Source organism: Pipistrellus kuhlii, unplaced genomic scaffold (genome assembly GCF_014108245.1).
Source record: "Pipistrellus kuhlii isolate mPipKuh1 unplaced genomic scaffold, mPipKuh1.p scaffold_m20_p_7, whole genome shotgun sequence".
NCBI lineage: Eukaryota > Metazoa > Chordata > Mammalia > Chiroptera > Vespertilionidae > Pipistrellus > Pipistrellus kuhlii.
Window position 1 is genome coordinate 67,555,637 of NW_023425573.1, and position 16,552 is coordinate 67,572,188.

A 16,552-nucleotide genomic window follows, 5' to 3' on the forward strand; every position below is an offset into this window, starting at 1 on the left:
TTGGACTCTTAAAAACTCTAACCAGAACAAATAGCAGGCTCATAGGAAGAGCCAGATGCATCTATAAATACACTCAAAGATAAAATTAGGGATGATTCATATGACTTTTCAGTATTTAAAGACCTGCAATAAGAAAGGAATCTCAGCTGAAGCCGGTTTGGCTCAGTGGTAGAGCGTCAGTCTGCGGACTGAAGGGTCTCGGGTTCAATTCCGGTCAAGGGCATATACCTTGATTGTGGGCACATCCCCGGTGGGGGGTGTGCAAGAGGCAGCTGGTCGATGTTACTCTCTCGACGTTTCTAGCTCTCTCTCTCCTTTCCTCTCTGTAAAAAAATTAATAAAATATATATTTTTTAAAAAAATCTAAAAAGGAACCTCAGATTTAAATAAGAAAAAATAACTAGGATTTTTGCAGTCTTAACAATAAAGACTACTGCCAGTTTTGTAAGGTAGGCCTCCAGGAAATTTTCTGTGAAAAGATATTCCTTTGCTTTGGTTCTGAAATACTGTGTTTTAAAGTAGCTAAGGTAAATATTAGGGGGCACAGCTCAATGTTGGCAAGCTGGTCGAAAGAGGTAGAAGTAAAGCCTTCGTATGCAGTGTGCTTCTGCATAAAAGTAACAACCTATGACCTGGGGAGAACACAACTAAAGAATGAATCACTCTTTTATATAGTTAAAAGATAATGCTTTTTAATATTTCAAATAGTTTTAAAAATCTCATCAAAAATGTTTCACCTTAACAGTACTTTGCACATGTGGAATTTCATACCTAAATTTGGTGATACTATTTTGGTTCATTTATGGCTACTTACAAGAAGACTCAGTAATAATGTCCATTCACTAGAGTCTTTTTCTTTGGTTGAGCCTACTGGGACCAGGCTGATGAGACGGCTAAAGAAAATTCATGATAATATGAATTATGTGAATTTTCACTGAAAGGAATTGAAACTAAAAGGATTTCCATGTTTATCCCCATCGTGGTTTTGGAAGCTAATGTCCCGTTCAGAAGTTAAAGAGTTTGAACAGCTCACACAATCCTGTAAAAATTACAACTGGCTGCCCTTTAATAAATAAAGTCATTGTAAAGATTTACATTTACAGAGTGAAAAGTGAATACATAGCATTTTAAATTCAATTTTGTAAGTACTAATAAGTACTGACCCATAACAATATACACTAGCTAACTTTTTTAACTGTCCATCATTAGCACCAATAAAGATTCAACAAAATTACTTTTATTCCCACATCTCAAAACAATTCTGCAAATTCTTTGTGAAGTTTAAGTATAGTCACAGACCTTAAATATTCACATTGTTTTCTATGTCATACTGAAAATATGTTCACTAATTTTCTGGATATTCTTTACAAAATCTTATTAAAATTCCTGGTATTATCATCCCTAAGTATACAGTAGCATAACCACACTATGTAGTTTCACATGATAGCTCCTTAGAGGTTTCACATCTAAATTACCAAGAACAAAACCCTTCCCTCCCTCATTCTGTACTCAGCTTAATTCTATGTACTAGTCCTTGGATTATGTACCACTGTCAAAGTATAACTGCATCAAAATTATCATGTTTGTGGATACAATAATATGCCATACAGAACAACAAAGTTACACATAATGACAAAGATTACTAAAGTTTTGCAAGACGAACAAATGTTAGGACATGCTATCTAGGCAAAGTCCCTAGAAAGAGGCTCCTACTCTACTAAATTCAAATAACATCGACAAAATAACAAACAATTATCTTTTAAAAAATTATAAAGCTATTGGCAAATTAGGTAATTGCTAAATAAAAGTAGAGCACAAGATTAAACTCTAATATTTACAACTGCAACATACTTGGGTAAAATTACAATTGTGCACATATCAGTGGCTTTTTAAAACAAAAATAAATCATATACATAGAGGAAAAATGAAGACAGCCTTCAGTTCAACAGAAGCTGAATTCAACCCATCTCAAAGATACTCAACAGCTCAAAGATTTACCACAGAATAAATAGAAGACTCACTGATAAACCAGGGCCATATTACTAGTGTTTAAAACAAATTTAAAACAAATTAATGTCTATTGTTTATTCAAAGTCAGATGACTGTGCCAATGTGACCTCAACAGGAATATACTGAGACGTGCAAACAAATGTAAAACCTCCACTAGCTCTCTACCTTTTTTTCCTCAGAGGTTCCTGATAAGCTATAAATACAGGTACAATGCACAGTGATCTTTTTATTTATTGTTAAAATATAAAGAACTGAGAGAGTGGTAGTTTTAATTTTATTTTTAAAAGGAAGACTGAATTTACCTGAAAAAGAAATGTGGCATCACACACAAACAAGCTTGAGGGGAGGAGTATGTCTGAGAATACGCTGTCATTCCGAATGCTGAAGGAAATGCGATCCCTGTCTATGTTCAACTATGTAGTGTTGACGTTTTTTCTTTAAGGAAAAACTTAATTTTTCACTATGTACGTTTTGTGAGTTTAGTTTTCAAATCACAGTAATCTACATAACCATTATTAACAGCTCTGTGTTAAATATAGTACTGCAACAAACCAACAAACATTTAACTGCACTTCACATCAAGAGTATGTAAACTTAATTTTTCCCTCTTCAAGCCTTCAGAAAACTAGGGGCTATTTCAGCAGCCAATCTGGTCAGAACCCCTGAAGGCAGTGGGTGCCTCACAGCGTAAGTGACCATCTGTGGCACTGCATTCCCATCTGGTATTGAAGTGTCCCCCCCCTTCAGAGGCTTCCAGTAAGGCCTAGAGTTTAAGGTTAACATGAAAAAGTGCCACCTTTGTTTTAGATTAGTGATGGACTCTGACAAGATAAAATAAAGTTATTCTGTATATTGTTATACTTACAAGCAGCTCCAATCCTGAGTATTTATGGTAATATCTAAACATACAAAAATGTATGTACATTTTTTCTCCACTTTCCTGTAAACTGTTTTCAATATACTGTTTTATCCCTTTAACATTGAAACATGCAAATCATACATACAAGTATAAATACACAAAAGAAAACAATTTACACTCATTCAAAAGTCAAGCAACAACAAAAATAATATAGCTACAGTATTCAAATTATAAATAACAAATGCTTGAGGCATCTTATATTCCTAGAAGCAGCCAGCCATTCATCCTAATGTTCTTAGCTGCAATTGTAGAAATACTGAGTTTTGCACCTTCCATGCTTTTACAGTATTTATAACACTATCATATGTGGAGATAAAGACTTGTTTACTATAATCTCTTCTTTTCAGAATGAAGAATAAAGCAGCACTTACAAATATTGAAACAGTGGCGGCAACGGCAGGTGTTACCACTGCTAGATCAGGAGGATTCCATTCTAACAATTTTTAAATTAAAAAAAGGAAAGGAAAAATTGACCTAAACAAACGATTACATGTTCATTCCTTGGGCACTTAACAGCGAGTCCAGCATGTCGTATGTATCTTTGTAGTCCAAATGCTGGCTGTTTGTACTGTACTCATGATGGACATCAGGACCGTTGGTCTCCACTGGCTTCTTGTCCAGTTTCACGAGGGTGCTGAGATGTCCGTAGCCCACCTGGTATGTGACAGGGGGAGGAGGGGGTAAGGGATGGTTAAAAACAGAGTTGTGAGAGGATATATACTGCTTAACAGAGGAGGAAGAACTAGATGAACTACCTGAACTTTTGGAACTTTTGCTCATTTTGGCGTGATGGTTGTGAGATGCATCATTGACATGCAGCTTCTTCCTTGAAGAGCTGGAACTAGAGGAAATGCCATCACTGCTCAGGCCAACAGGACTCCTCAGAACAGTGGGTGGTATTCCATCAGCACTGTGTTTGCTGCCACCACTGCTGCCACTGTGTGAGTGGGAATGCTTGTGACTACTGGGGTGGTGGCGGTTGGAGGGATGTTCCTTGTGCTTATCTTTATGGTCTCTGCTAATATGTGGGCTGGAATGTTTGCTCTTCCCACTGCTTTCATCAGAAGAGCTGTGCCTTTCTGAAGAAACTTTTATCTTCATTTTCAATTCTTCTTTACTGGCACTTTTATCAGTAGGTGGTAATGGGATCCGTAGTTTCAGCGATCCACTTTTTTCCTTCTTATCTGCCATGTATTTTTCAGGCTTTTCTGCATTTGTGATAGGAATTTTCATTTTAATGGGAGAAGTTACAGAGCTGCTGCTGGATGCCTGCGATTGCATGTGTTTGTGTTGCTGTTCTGCCTGGGCAGCTATGTAATGATCCCTGACATCCAGATCAAGGGTTTCTAGCTTACGTTTTTCTCTGTATTTATCTAAAGACATCTTCTGAGGAATAACTCCTGGAGTAGCAGATATTGGTCCATGGTGCTTACTGCTCCCTGCTTTATGAGTATATTCTTGCTTAATAGAAGAATGATCAGAAATTTTGTCAGGTCTGTGATGCAATCCTGAATGCAGTGAGAGAGAAGGTCCCTGCTGGAAGTTGATGTTGTACTGGCTACCAGACAGAGATGTCTCCTGTTTCTGTGAATATATCTGCTCGGTCCTTGCGGATTCTTGATGTTGAGGCCATTCTTGGTGTGACGACAAACTGTATGAGGTACCTGGCATTCCTGTTGCTAGCACTGACAAATTATCAGACGTATGGCTGTCTTGCACAGAAATATTTCCTGAATTCAGAGGTACTGGTGCAGGGAATGCCGATGTAGAGGGTTTCTGAAAACTTGGGTTTGCAGGCACACCAGCAACACTATCTACTAAAATGGAATTCTGGACCAAAGATGAACCAAGAAGCGGCGTTTCTGATACTTGTCTATCTACTTTTGGTTTCTTAGCCGCCTGATCAGCCTATTTAAATAAAACACAAAAAAAGCAATGACAACACAGGAATTTAATACACAATTCTTTGCTTATAAAAATTCTATATTTATAAAACAAGACTATAAAATGTTTTAAAGCACTAATTTTGGAATTTGATATTCAACCTAGCCATCATTTGAGAAAGTAACTTAACTTGTCTAGGCTTTAACTTGCCCATTTGTAAAATGAGAAGAATATCACCACCATTGTGAGGTTTATAAAAAATTTATAAAATACTCGGCAAAGTCCAATGGACATAGTAGTTGAATACAGTATGTGTGTATATAGCTTCTGATACATTATAATTATTCAAGAATACTGGAAATAAAGAATATTTAACCCCCCAAATTCAAACTGGTTAGCTTTGTAATTGTTAGATAAATGACAAATTGATAATCTTTTAAACCCTGCCAATTCTCTTACCCTCCAGTTTCGAATCTTCTTCAACCTACTAGGCGTTTTCTCCAGTATCTGTAGAAATTCATGTGTTAACTCTAAAAATAAAATTTAAATTCATAACTTAGAAGGTGCCTTTATGATTTAAATTTCTCCCAAGTGAGCAATATTAAAAAGGTTTTCAAGAGTTCATCTACCTCACTCTCACCCTCCTATTCAATCTTCAGCATTTACAGTGGACAGAGCTCTGAACTAGTATTTTTAGAAAAAAATCACTTTCCCACCCCAATTTTATGTGCCTACTCAGGATCTCTGGAAAATTTAGTAGCATTAAAAAAAATATTCTCCCAAAATATAAACCTCCACTAGGCGATAATAATAATAATAATATTTGTTGCAGGCAAGATGCTTAAATAGATTTAAAATTAGGGGCAAAAGTTTGAGGAGAGAAAAAAAAAGGATATATTCCTCAAGATATTTAATTGCAAAGAGAAAAACAGTAACTTTACAATGAAGAAACACAGTAAATAACATCTTAATTAAGTAATGATAGTTTTCATTACTAGCAATAAGAGATATCAACATGATGTACCCACAATAAGATCTATACCAATGAAAGGGTAATATGCTAATTAGACTGGACGTCTTCCTGATGACCATCTGGACATCCTTCCTGACAAAGCCGGGATCAGGCGAAGCCACCCGCACACAGTCCCGGGCACTGGTGCCTGCAGCCCAGGAGAGGGAAAAAAGCTGCCCGCTCCGGGGAGGGGGGGGAAAGGGGGCCTGCGGCCGGCCAGAGGGAGGGAATCCTGGGTCCTAGGTGCGGGGCTGGGTAGTTAAAGGCGATCAGGAAGGCAGATGGGTTGGAGGCGATCAAGCAGGTGAGCAATTAGGAGCCAGTGGTCCCAGATTGCAAGAGGCAGTCGGACATTCCCTGAGGGATCCTGGATTGGAGAGGGTGCAGGCTGGGCTGAGAGACCCTCCTTCCACCCCAGGCCTCTAGTGCAGTGTTTTTCAACCTTTTTTGGGCAAAGGCACACTTGTTTCATGAAAAAAATCACGAGGCACACCACCATTAGAAAATGTTAAAAAATTTAACTCTGTGCCTATATTGACTATATATAAAGTAATTCTCTTGAATAGGAATCAAATAAACACAAAGAAAGTATTTTATAATTACTTTATTATGAAATATTAAGTAAACAAAATAGTGAAAAATTATAAAATTCTTGTCTTGTCTGCACCTACGGCACACCAGGCAACATCTGGCACACTAGTGTGCCGCGGAACAGCGGTTGAAAAACGCTGCTCTAGTGCATTGATAAAATTATTTTTGTGTTTCTAGATGTCCTCAGTTGCAACAGACATAAATCCTACTTTCCATTAGCTTCAAATTTTGTGAAGGAAGTTGGGGGAAACCCACAAAAAGAATAAGCTAAAACCCAACATACTAGTTTAGGCACATCTATTAAGAAAGAATGTTATCTAGTTCCTTTCTGAAATTTATAATAACATAGCTAAAATATCTTAATCTCTAAGAATCTCCTACCTCTGGCCAAATTCTCTTATGCCTTAACCATGGAAATTTCTTATCAGGAGACCCTCAAATTCTAGGCTCAATTTAGAGAGCTTGTAACCCCAATTTTTCCTTGTTAACTACATTTAATGATGCAAGGCAACAATGGCACATTTCATCAGTGGAACTACAGAGCAAGAACTGTTACCCAGAAAATACTATTAGTTGATTGCTTCACATCTTCTGCAATAATACCTGACTTTGAATCCGTACATTTTAAACTAACAAAACTAACCTTTGAGTTTGAGAAGTGTCAAAGGGCTTAAGATATTCAGTAGTGGTTAATATATGTACACTTTATCTTTTTTAGGCTAATGAATTCTTATTTTCATTCTGTGTTCATTTGATCATGTAATTATTCTTTTAAATTTACCAAATTGTTAAAAAGAATTATAGTTGTTATATGTTAAAAAAAAAAAAAAAGTCTATTTTTTGAAATACAAAGTAAAATATTAATACATGGAATAATGATATTTTGGATTAGCATTAAAACAACTATAGGGGAGCCCTGGCCGGTATGGCTCAGTTGGTTGGAGCATCGTCCTGTACACCAAAAGATCGCTGGTTCGATTCTTGGTCAGGGCACATACCTAGGTTTCTGGTTCTCTCTCTCTCGTGGTGTATACGAAAGACAACCAATCGTTATTTCTCTCTTTCTCTCTCTCCCTCTTACTTTTCCTCTCTCTAAAATCAATAAAGGCATATCCTTGGGTAAGGATTAAAAATAAAAAACTGCAGGGAAGGATAATGAATTGGCCAGAATTAGTAACTATTCAGTTTGGCATGAGTGTATGGGATTCACTAGTTTTCAAACCTATACAGAATTAGATAGAATTTTTCCATAATAAAAAGAAATATTTTTAACTCAAAAAAGATTTATTTTTTTTACTTACCATCTAATAATTCTAAAGTAACTGTAGGATCCACATATTCCCACCAATGTTTTCCATCAGTTGACACAGGAATCTCCCAATTGGACCATTTGCAAGCCAAATGAATGCATACACATGCTATCACTGTTGGTTTGTACTGAAGACAGAAGGTGGTAAGATGTAGACTGTTGTGGCGCATGTTTGACAATGAAGAGTCATAGAAATTCAAATATGTAAAACAAAGAAAAAACATTTACCAGTAAGAACAAAAACAGAAGTATAAAGGTTTTCTTCTGTAAGCCTAGAGTACAAAACCTATTTTATCATGTTAAAAGCTAACACTATACTTACAAAATTTTAGTACTAAAAAAATCCTAACATTATGAACATTACCCATACTATTAAACCCGAGTATTTTATTAATATTTTATTAATACTTATATTAATATTTCTGAGTTTTGTTTTTACATCTAAACTAAATGGAGGTGAAGACATATACCTAATACACTTCTATTTCCAATAACCACTATAATACCTTAAACTTTTTTTTGTGACATTTTTGTTTTTGTTGTAATACCATGGCAAAGAAGTAATGAAAAAACAGAGGACTCTTGGTAAAAGTGACACATTTCAACACTGCATTATAATTAGGGATTCTACTATTTGATGTGGCTTAAACGTAATTCTCAAGTAAATTAAAGAGAATTTAACACTTTTTCTATGTAAATCTCTGTCTTCTTTTCAATAGAGCCACAGAGAAAACTTACCTTTTGCGCAACAGCTTCAAAGCCCAATGTTGCTATGTACTACAAAAATACTCTTTCTCTAGACTGGGCATGTAACATGTTACAAGTAGGCTTTTCTAATCCAAGTTTTAAATTTAAGTGTTATTTTTGCTTTTGTTGTTCAGAATTCCTCAGAATAGAGGTTAAAGCCCAACAACATATATCTTAAGATATACATGGGTATTTGCCAATCCAAAATTTAAATAAAACTTAACAGTGTCACAAAAAAATTAAGGGCCACTTAAAGCTAGTTTGGTCCCTCTTCCCCCAAAACCCATTAAAAAACCCCAACAAATTTAAATAATTAATATAATCAATACAGAATTTTATATTAGATATTAAAGGCTTTTAAAAACTATTCTTCCACTTCAGTTTCAGAATTAATGAAAATGTTTATTGATCAATCACAACCCACACCATTTTGTATTTATATAAACTGAAAAGGAAGTAAGGTTTTTTAAAAGTAAAAATTGTACTTATGCACATCTAGGCACTGATAGGAGTCGACTACTTCTAATTTACTACTAATGGGTATTATATAACCAAGTTATAGAAATTTTATTTATTAAAAAACTTTAATGATTAAAGTTAAGATTGGATCAATGTGAAATTTTAAAAATTGTCATTTAACTATAATTATAAACTAGAAATAGCTTTATACTTACCAAGTTGCTCGAATTTCTACGTTAAGTTTAGCTCTGTGTAATCTTTAGCTGCTATTCAGGCTACCAATTTTAGACTTATGCACTCACAAATCGAGAATATGTCATCAGAAAGCACCACTACACTTCACATTGTGCATTTAACCCCTCTGTGCCCAAAGTCCCTTGTACAATACACCGCAAAGCAGACAGGAAGGTACCACCACAGTAGATGGTCCAGTCTCCTGCTGCAACAAGGGTAAGAGACACATTGAGGGGGCCCTGCATTAAAGGAAGCTATAGTGTGCTACAACAGTGCAACAAAGAGGGTCAGGATAACAACCTGTTGGTAGCCATGAAATAGGATGTCTGTGCCAAATCCTTGCTTGCTGTAAGGAAAAAAAAGAAAAACGAAGACAATACTATCAGCTTTAACATGCTACCATTAAAAAGTTCTCAACATAACAAAAACTTCAAAGATGTGTACACAAAAAGTAAATTTTACTTACTACTTACAAATATCACAAGAGCGCCATCATTTTCTATACTACTGAAAATCTTCAACAACATTCACTCAAATGTTTCTTGCTATCCCCCAAAGATCTGAGAAACAAGCCGATTTGCTTTTAGCTAGCCAGTTACAAGGGCTAAACTTGTTACTAAGTTAAGCATCTAGTCAGCTAAAAGTTGCAATTAAGCATTCTCCTGGATTTAAAAAAAAAAAAAAAAAAGAGGAAGAAGAAGAAAAGATTTTGAAGTCTAATACAAAATACAAAGAGTTGCCTGCCAGACTTAATCCTCAATCATATTTAAATTGGCTTAGTACTTCCATCAAAATAAAAGAAAACAAACCCCCACCCTCCAAAGTCAGAGAGCACAACCGCTCAGTTTCTCATCATGATACTAAGCATCAATTAATAAACAACCTAATACATTGTAAGGACAGATATAGGAAACTCCACTATATTATTATTATTATTATTATTATTATTATTATTATTTTAAATTATAGAATCCAATTAATAGAACTTTAGATATGAGTAATGTAGAGGGAATCATAATGCTTCAACATTGTCAACCTCTCAAAGAATAGAAATTAAGACACTGAAATGGAAAACAGGCCCTCCCCTTCTGCTTCTTATTTTTCCCAACAGAGATGCCTCTGCTATAGTACCCCCTTTCCTTCCAATTACATTCATAATCTTTCCCCTTTGTTTCAACTAGGGTCAGTTCCCTTCATCTCACCCTTCTCTAAAAGGCCTCAAAATCCTTGCCCCCTGTTAGTGTTATCTGTAGCACCTGTAATCCCTGCTGTCCCATGTGAATCTTAAAAAGGGACTTGGTTTAGCAGAGCTGTATGCTAAGAGTGTCCCAGAATGTCCTGGAGACAGTTTGACTTAAGTATTTCTTTCTTTCCTTATGGGAAAGAAAGGATAAATCAGAAAAGTGAAGGTCCCTGTAAAATGACATTAGCCAATTCTACAGCAAAGGAGCATAATACCAATTTTCTCTTGTGGGGAAAGGAGGTAAAGGACTTGAAAGAGGCCAAACCATTTACTCCTTTCACAAAAGACACTAAATATGTAGATAAGAAATTTTAAATTGCCATAGCAGTTTTCACCTCGCAAGATGTCTAAATTCAATAGCTTCATTGCGCAACAGAGGAAGAATGTAGGGAAAATGTTCTTTTCTTAGCTTAAAATTGTAAATAGAGCAAAGAAAAAGAGACTAAGCATGAAAGAAAATTTATTAAATGGAGTGAGATAGAAACCCTGTTACTCAAAATGTTAGTCACACAAGAGGAGTTTAAACATATATAAAATCTGTACTAAAATTTAAGTCAGTCACATTTTAAACATTAACAAAAAAAATCGTATTTTAATATTTTGCTTTGGATGATACATGAAATTTAGTTTTTATAAATGTTTTAAAATTTACTATTCAATTTTGCAAATCAATGTTCTTTATGTCTCTAGCTTTTTTAAATATAGGATAAAGTACAAAAATTAATAAACTTTGAAAAACAATTTTTAAGAAACTAAAACTTCACAATACTAAGCTGAAAATCCAGTTTCAACTCCTACTAAAGTATTATTTTTAACCTATATTAATATCTTCCTTCAATATCATTCTTCATCAGACTCAATTTAAAACAAATTATATGGCTTTCCATTAGTCTGACAAAATAGTTTACCCTTTCAAGTTTTTAGAAAAATAGTACTACTCAGATTTTTTTTCCCCCTTAATTCAACATCTATACTAGTTATTTATACAAATCTATACTATACTGTAAGACTGGGGATGAGAATGTGCTATAAAATATATTCATATAATCACAAAGAACAGGAACTATAATTAAGTATGTTCAAGTTTACAAATGATAATACGTGCTATTAGGATTAAAATATATATAATGGCATTTTTAGAGGTCCAGTTCTCGTGGTGCCAGATAACAGAGCCTTTTTTCTTAATGTAGTCATAACATAATAAAATCCTACCTAGGTATAAAATGAATTCAATTTAGAATGAATAAAATGTGAGGATATTTAAGTAAACACTAAAAAACAAAACAAGGCCTTCAAAAGTCTTACCCATTTTGTTTAGAATAATCCTAAAGAAGTCTGGTGGTAAAAGAATGAAACTGCAAAATTTAATTTTCACAAAGGAAGTAATAGAAAAAAGGCACACTAAAGGTTCTAAGGGATTGCTATTAGTACATAACATTTCTAATGGGAAACAGTAGTAGCAGCAGCAGTATAACAACAACATGCAAATGTGGAAAAACCATTTCTAGGCATATAACAGATACACAGGATTCATTAACAAGAGCAGAAAAATGTGTTCCACATGCTTTATAAGCAGTAAAGCAAAAAGTACAAAAGCTTCCTTATTCCTGTTTATAAAAGGTGTAATAGCCACATTACACACTATGTATCATGCTATATATTTCTTCATTATACACAAAAAGAAAACCATTTTTAATAATACTAAAGAACTGTGAAAAATGTAGTAAAACAATTTTGTTCAAATGAAGATGGGCAAAACATTTGCAAACATGACAAATCTAAGAAACACAATTTTTTATAAAAAAAAATTTGAGGTTGACCTCCAAATTCTTACACTGTAGTCTTTTCAAGAAGTCAATGAAAGTTGCTGGCATAAATTAAAAATTAATATTACTCTCTGTACTCATGTGTTAATGGCCTACATCTTAAATATTAACTGAAATATAGGACAGGCATAGCCCAATGGGGAGGTAGAGAGCCGAATATTTGAAGCCCTCCAAATTTTTAGTGAAATGAAACTTTCACTGAAGTGTATATAAATAGAAGTAGATGAATAGGAAGATACCCAACACTAAAAAGTAATGCTTCAAAATGACATTTCCTTTATTTTAATAAAATTCAAGAAAAGGCTATAATAACAAAATAAGCATTCAAATCAATTACATACAACAGAAATCATAAATACTGTATTTAATGAAAAAGTTTCAAAGATCACTTACCTCTTACTAGCTGGGTACATTTCACCACATCTGTGTGTGGGTGCTCAATGGTGATCTCAAAACCTGAAATGAAAAGCACTTTTCCCCAATCACTCACCACTACAATACTTGCCTGAGAAATGCCATTCACCATACAACCATAAATGTGTAATCTATTTTTCACTATTAAAAAACCCCGAAGACAATGTTTCTTATCACTGACACGAACACTATACATCTCTGATAAGAAATCATTTCTTCTCAAAAACAATGTTCCAATTATGAAAATTTATTATCAAAGTTATTTGGAGATTAGGGGGAATATTTATTCAAGATTCTGAATTACAATTAGTTTGAGATTATCCTCATGTTAAAAATAAACTAAAATTACGACAATTATAATTAAGTTTGTCCCACATGTTAAGCATGGAATTCAACTATGTAGTATATTTCTCTCGCCCTCCCCTTTTTATTGAATTCACTGGGGTTCTTAAGTGTATTCCAACTCTTTCAAAAGATGTGAAAAGAAAATTTTTCATAAATATAACCTTTGGGTTACAGTGTAAGAAATGACCTTATAAATAATACAGTGCTCTTATTTTCTTAGTATGCCTTAGATCAAAAGGTTCAGCAAGTTAGCTTATAATTACGTTTCATTAATAATAAAATTGTTAAGATTAAGTATACTTTGTAGGCCTCATGATTCATTAAACCACTGTTTCTAAAACCAAAGATAAAATATCGAAAAGCTTTCAATGCCCAATCAACCCTTAAGTAGGATAAGGGAGGACACATCTAATGCCTTCAGAATCAGTAGGTGAATAATATCCTAATAAATAGGTAATCCGGATTTATAAAGTTACTGGATAGTCTATTTATATTCCTATAATAAAACTGTAATAAAATCTGCAAAATCATACTTTAATGAAAGCCAAAGAGTTGTATCTTATATATTTTTATGTTTCCCTTAAAATGCTATTATTCATTCTCTATGCTTAAGATTCTGTCATAATGCAAATAAGACAATAATTAAAAAAAAATAGGTTTAATTATTTTAAAATATAATTTTCTTTTTCAACGTTCATATTTAAATTTTCATATTTATTTAATTTTATATAATAAACAATAACATTTACATTACTGGATTTGGAGGGAATGAGAATATTCTCACTTATTTTTGTATCCTTTTATACTATAAAAACTTTGAACAAGTGATATACATTTCAAACAAGCTACTTTTATAATAAAAAGAATCAATTATTATGAGAAGCTGTGATTACTACTTGAATTCAACATTTGGGATGGGAGTAATAAATAAAATAAAAATAACTACCATAATAAATAATGATTATGACACAGACACTATGTGGCAATTTTATAATACATCATCTTCACAATGTTAAAGTAGGCATTATTATTCCACCTCATATATAGAATGAAAGGCATGAAAGGTAAAGAGGGGAATTTTGCCCAAGACAGAGGCCTACAGATTTAAACCCAGCTTTCCATAAAGACAATGTTCTTCTAGGAGTAATACATGACCTTACAGAAGTCAAAACTGTCTCAAGCCCCAATTGCCTCATGGTAAAGTGAAACATCAGAATAAATGATCTTTAGAGGCCAATTAAATTGCACTAACTTTGTAGACAACATAACTTTTAGAAAAGAATGTTCAACATTTAACTATTTATTATGTCACATTAAAAATGATATACATTCATTAAATACTGACTATAAGCTCTAGGAGAACAAGAACTGCCATGTATGAATGTACACATTATAATCATATGCAGCAGTTTGAGAGGAGTATTTCATTCTCCAATGCAAAGCCAGAACGAAGCACAGTATCCCAATTATCTGAATACATTAAAATCTCACCAAAGGTTGTTTATGTGAAATGAAATGAAATTTTAAAAAAATGGTTTTCTTATAACCAGGCAATAATATTCTGGCCCCAAACTTTGTTTTAAAAATGAAACTTTCATCAAAGATAAAATCACTCCAGACTTTTTTCCCTTTATTTAGTATACATACAGTAGGCCCTTGAATAATGTCCTTTCAATCAACATCATTTGTAATACCATAGGAACTTAACTCTTTTGTTTGTATCAATTAGCCCATAGTAAACTGGTTTTGTTATTGTTTCACTTAGTTAAAATACCAATTGATGACATGAAGTAGAGACTTATTGTATTGCATTGAAGAACATACATAAAAATATTTGATGTAAGTACATACCTAGGGTTTGTAGCATTATGGTTTCTAGTAAAACCAGTTCTTGAGTTTGTTGAAGGTAAGCCTGCGAGGTAAAAAGAGTAATAACAAAATACTTAATATAAACATTTCTAGACTATGGGACCGTTAAATCTCATGAGAATTACAGGTTGATTACAACAGAACTAGAGTAGTTTATAAACATGAAGGAATGAAATAGAAGGAAATGGAGAGCCTATATTCTGTGACAAGTCTAAATTGAATTACTTCTGTAAATAAAGCAAAACCCCAAAAAACTTAATGATAATGATAATATGAAAGGGGGGAGGGCCAATTGGAACAAAAGAGATCTCTAGTCTATAATATAAAACTTTACCTAGGTATTATGAGTGCTTCAAGACATATTAAGATAGGAAGCACCAACCTACATAAGAACACCAAATTCAAACCCACCTTAAAGAAAAGTTTTTATCAACTTAATCTAGGACACCTTCATGTGATAATTTCTTGACAGTAACAGATTACTTTTAGAATTAACTTCCTCTTCAAAAAAGACAAAGTAAGAAATTTTAAAAAGCTGTATAATCTCTAGATAAAAAGGAAAAAGTTTAGATATAAAATACCAAAATAATGTATCATATACCCAACCTCAATAAAGTATTCACCCCCTAGCTGGTTGTGCTTAGTGTTAGAGTGTTAGCTCCTGGACTGAAGGGTTTGTGGGTTTGATTTTGGTCAAAAGCACATATCTCAGGGTCATGTGGGAGGCAACCAATTGACGTGTCTCTCTCACATCAATGTTTCTCTCGGTCCATCCATCCCCCCCGCCTTTCCACTCTCTAAAAAATCAATGGGAAAAAAAATCTTCGGGGTAGAATTAACAAAACAAACAAACAAACAAAAAATCATCTATTGCAATTACTCTAAAATAAATGGCATGAAAAATTTTCCATAATCTCATTTTTTGATCATGACATAACTACTAGAAACATTGTTAATAAGAAAACAATATGTCACATATAAGTATTCATTTATATAGGACATACTGCTAAACCCAGAGTGAAAGTACCTTTAATTTAATTTTTGTCCTGTTTTGAAAAGGTCACTGAGCTGTTTTTTAAAACATACATTTCGGTTATTTGAACAATATCCTAAGTAACCACAAGAAATAATTCTGAATTTGTAAAATTAGTAGACACTACTAATTTTAAGTAGTTATTTTTGAATAATTATAAATTCTCTATTTTTGAATGGCTATATTAATATTCTACTTCCTTAACTACATCTAGGATAACAACATCTAGATTAATAAAATCAGATATAGTTAATTGGAACTTAAACCTGATCCAAATCAAACTGAATTAATATAATCTGGTAGTCATTTAGTACTTAAAAGTTCCTGAAAAAGAACTCAACTATAATAAGAGTGCTAGAAAAATGATTTTAAAGGCCCAGAATTCTTTCTTGTTATAACAGATCATTTTAAAATGGTGCTTTCAAACGAGGTGTATTAAATTACTGATGTGTTTGGAAACTAGCATTACTCTTTAGGAAAGTTAAAATATTTTCAAAAAGTGCTTGCTGCTCATGAAAGCATGGTGAAATGTATTTTTATGTATCGAAGAGATAAGTAGTAATATATATACATTAAATAAAGAAACAATTCTGTAAAAAAGATTAACTACTGGTCTGGCAGTAAATCCAGAGGTTTTCCTATTCCTTCATTTGCTAA

General features: G+C 33.4%; 1 protein-coding gene across 9 annotated transcripts in view; it reads right to left on the reverse strand.

The window, feature by feature from the left end:
* Positions 1-675: 675 nt before the first annotated feature.
* CCNT2 (cyclin T2) overlaps positions 676-16,552 on the reverse strand; it is a 36,206-nt gene continuing 20,329 nt past the window's right edge. Inside the window, exons 4-10 of one of the 9 annotated variants that reach the window (XM_036420897.1) lie at positions 14,845-14,905; positions 12,628-12,789; positions 9,466-9,511; positions 7,718-7,881; positions 5,273-5,343; positions 3,685-4,837; positions 676-3,583 (exon numbers count right to left, since the gene is read on the reverse strand). In XM_036420897.1, coding sequence (XP_036276790.1) covers positions 3,516-3,583; positions 3,685-4,837; positions 5,273-5,343; positions 7,718-7,881; positions 9,466-9,511; positions 12,628-12,789; positions 14,845-14,905 — 1,725 coding nt within the window. In that variant the 3' untranslated portion in view covers positions 676-3,515. Of the gene's footprint in view, positions 4,838-5,272; positions 5,344-7,717; positions 7,882-9,146; positions 9,512-9,631; positions 10,094-12,627; positions 12,790-14,844; positions 14,906-16,552 lie in introns of those variants that run through there. The other 8 variants (XM_036420898.2, XM_045575676.1, XM_036420893.2 and 5 more) reach the window with 8 other exon arrangements.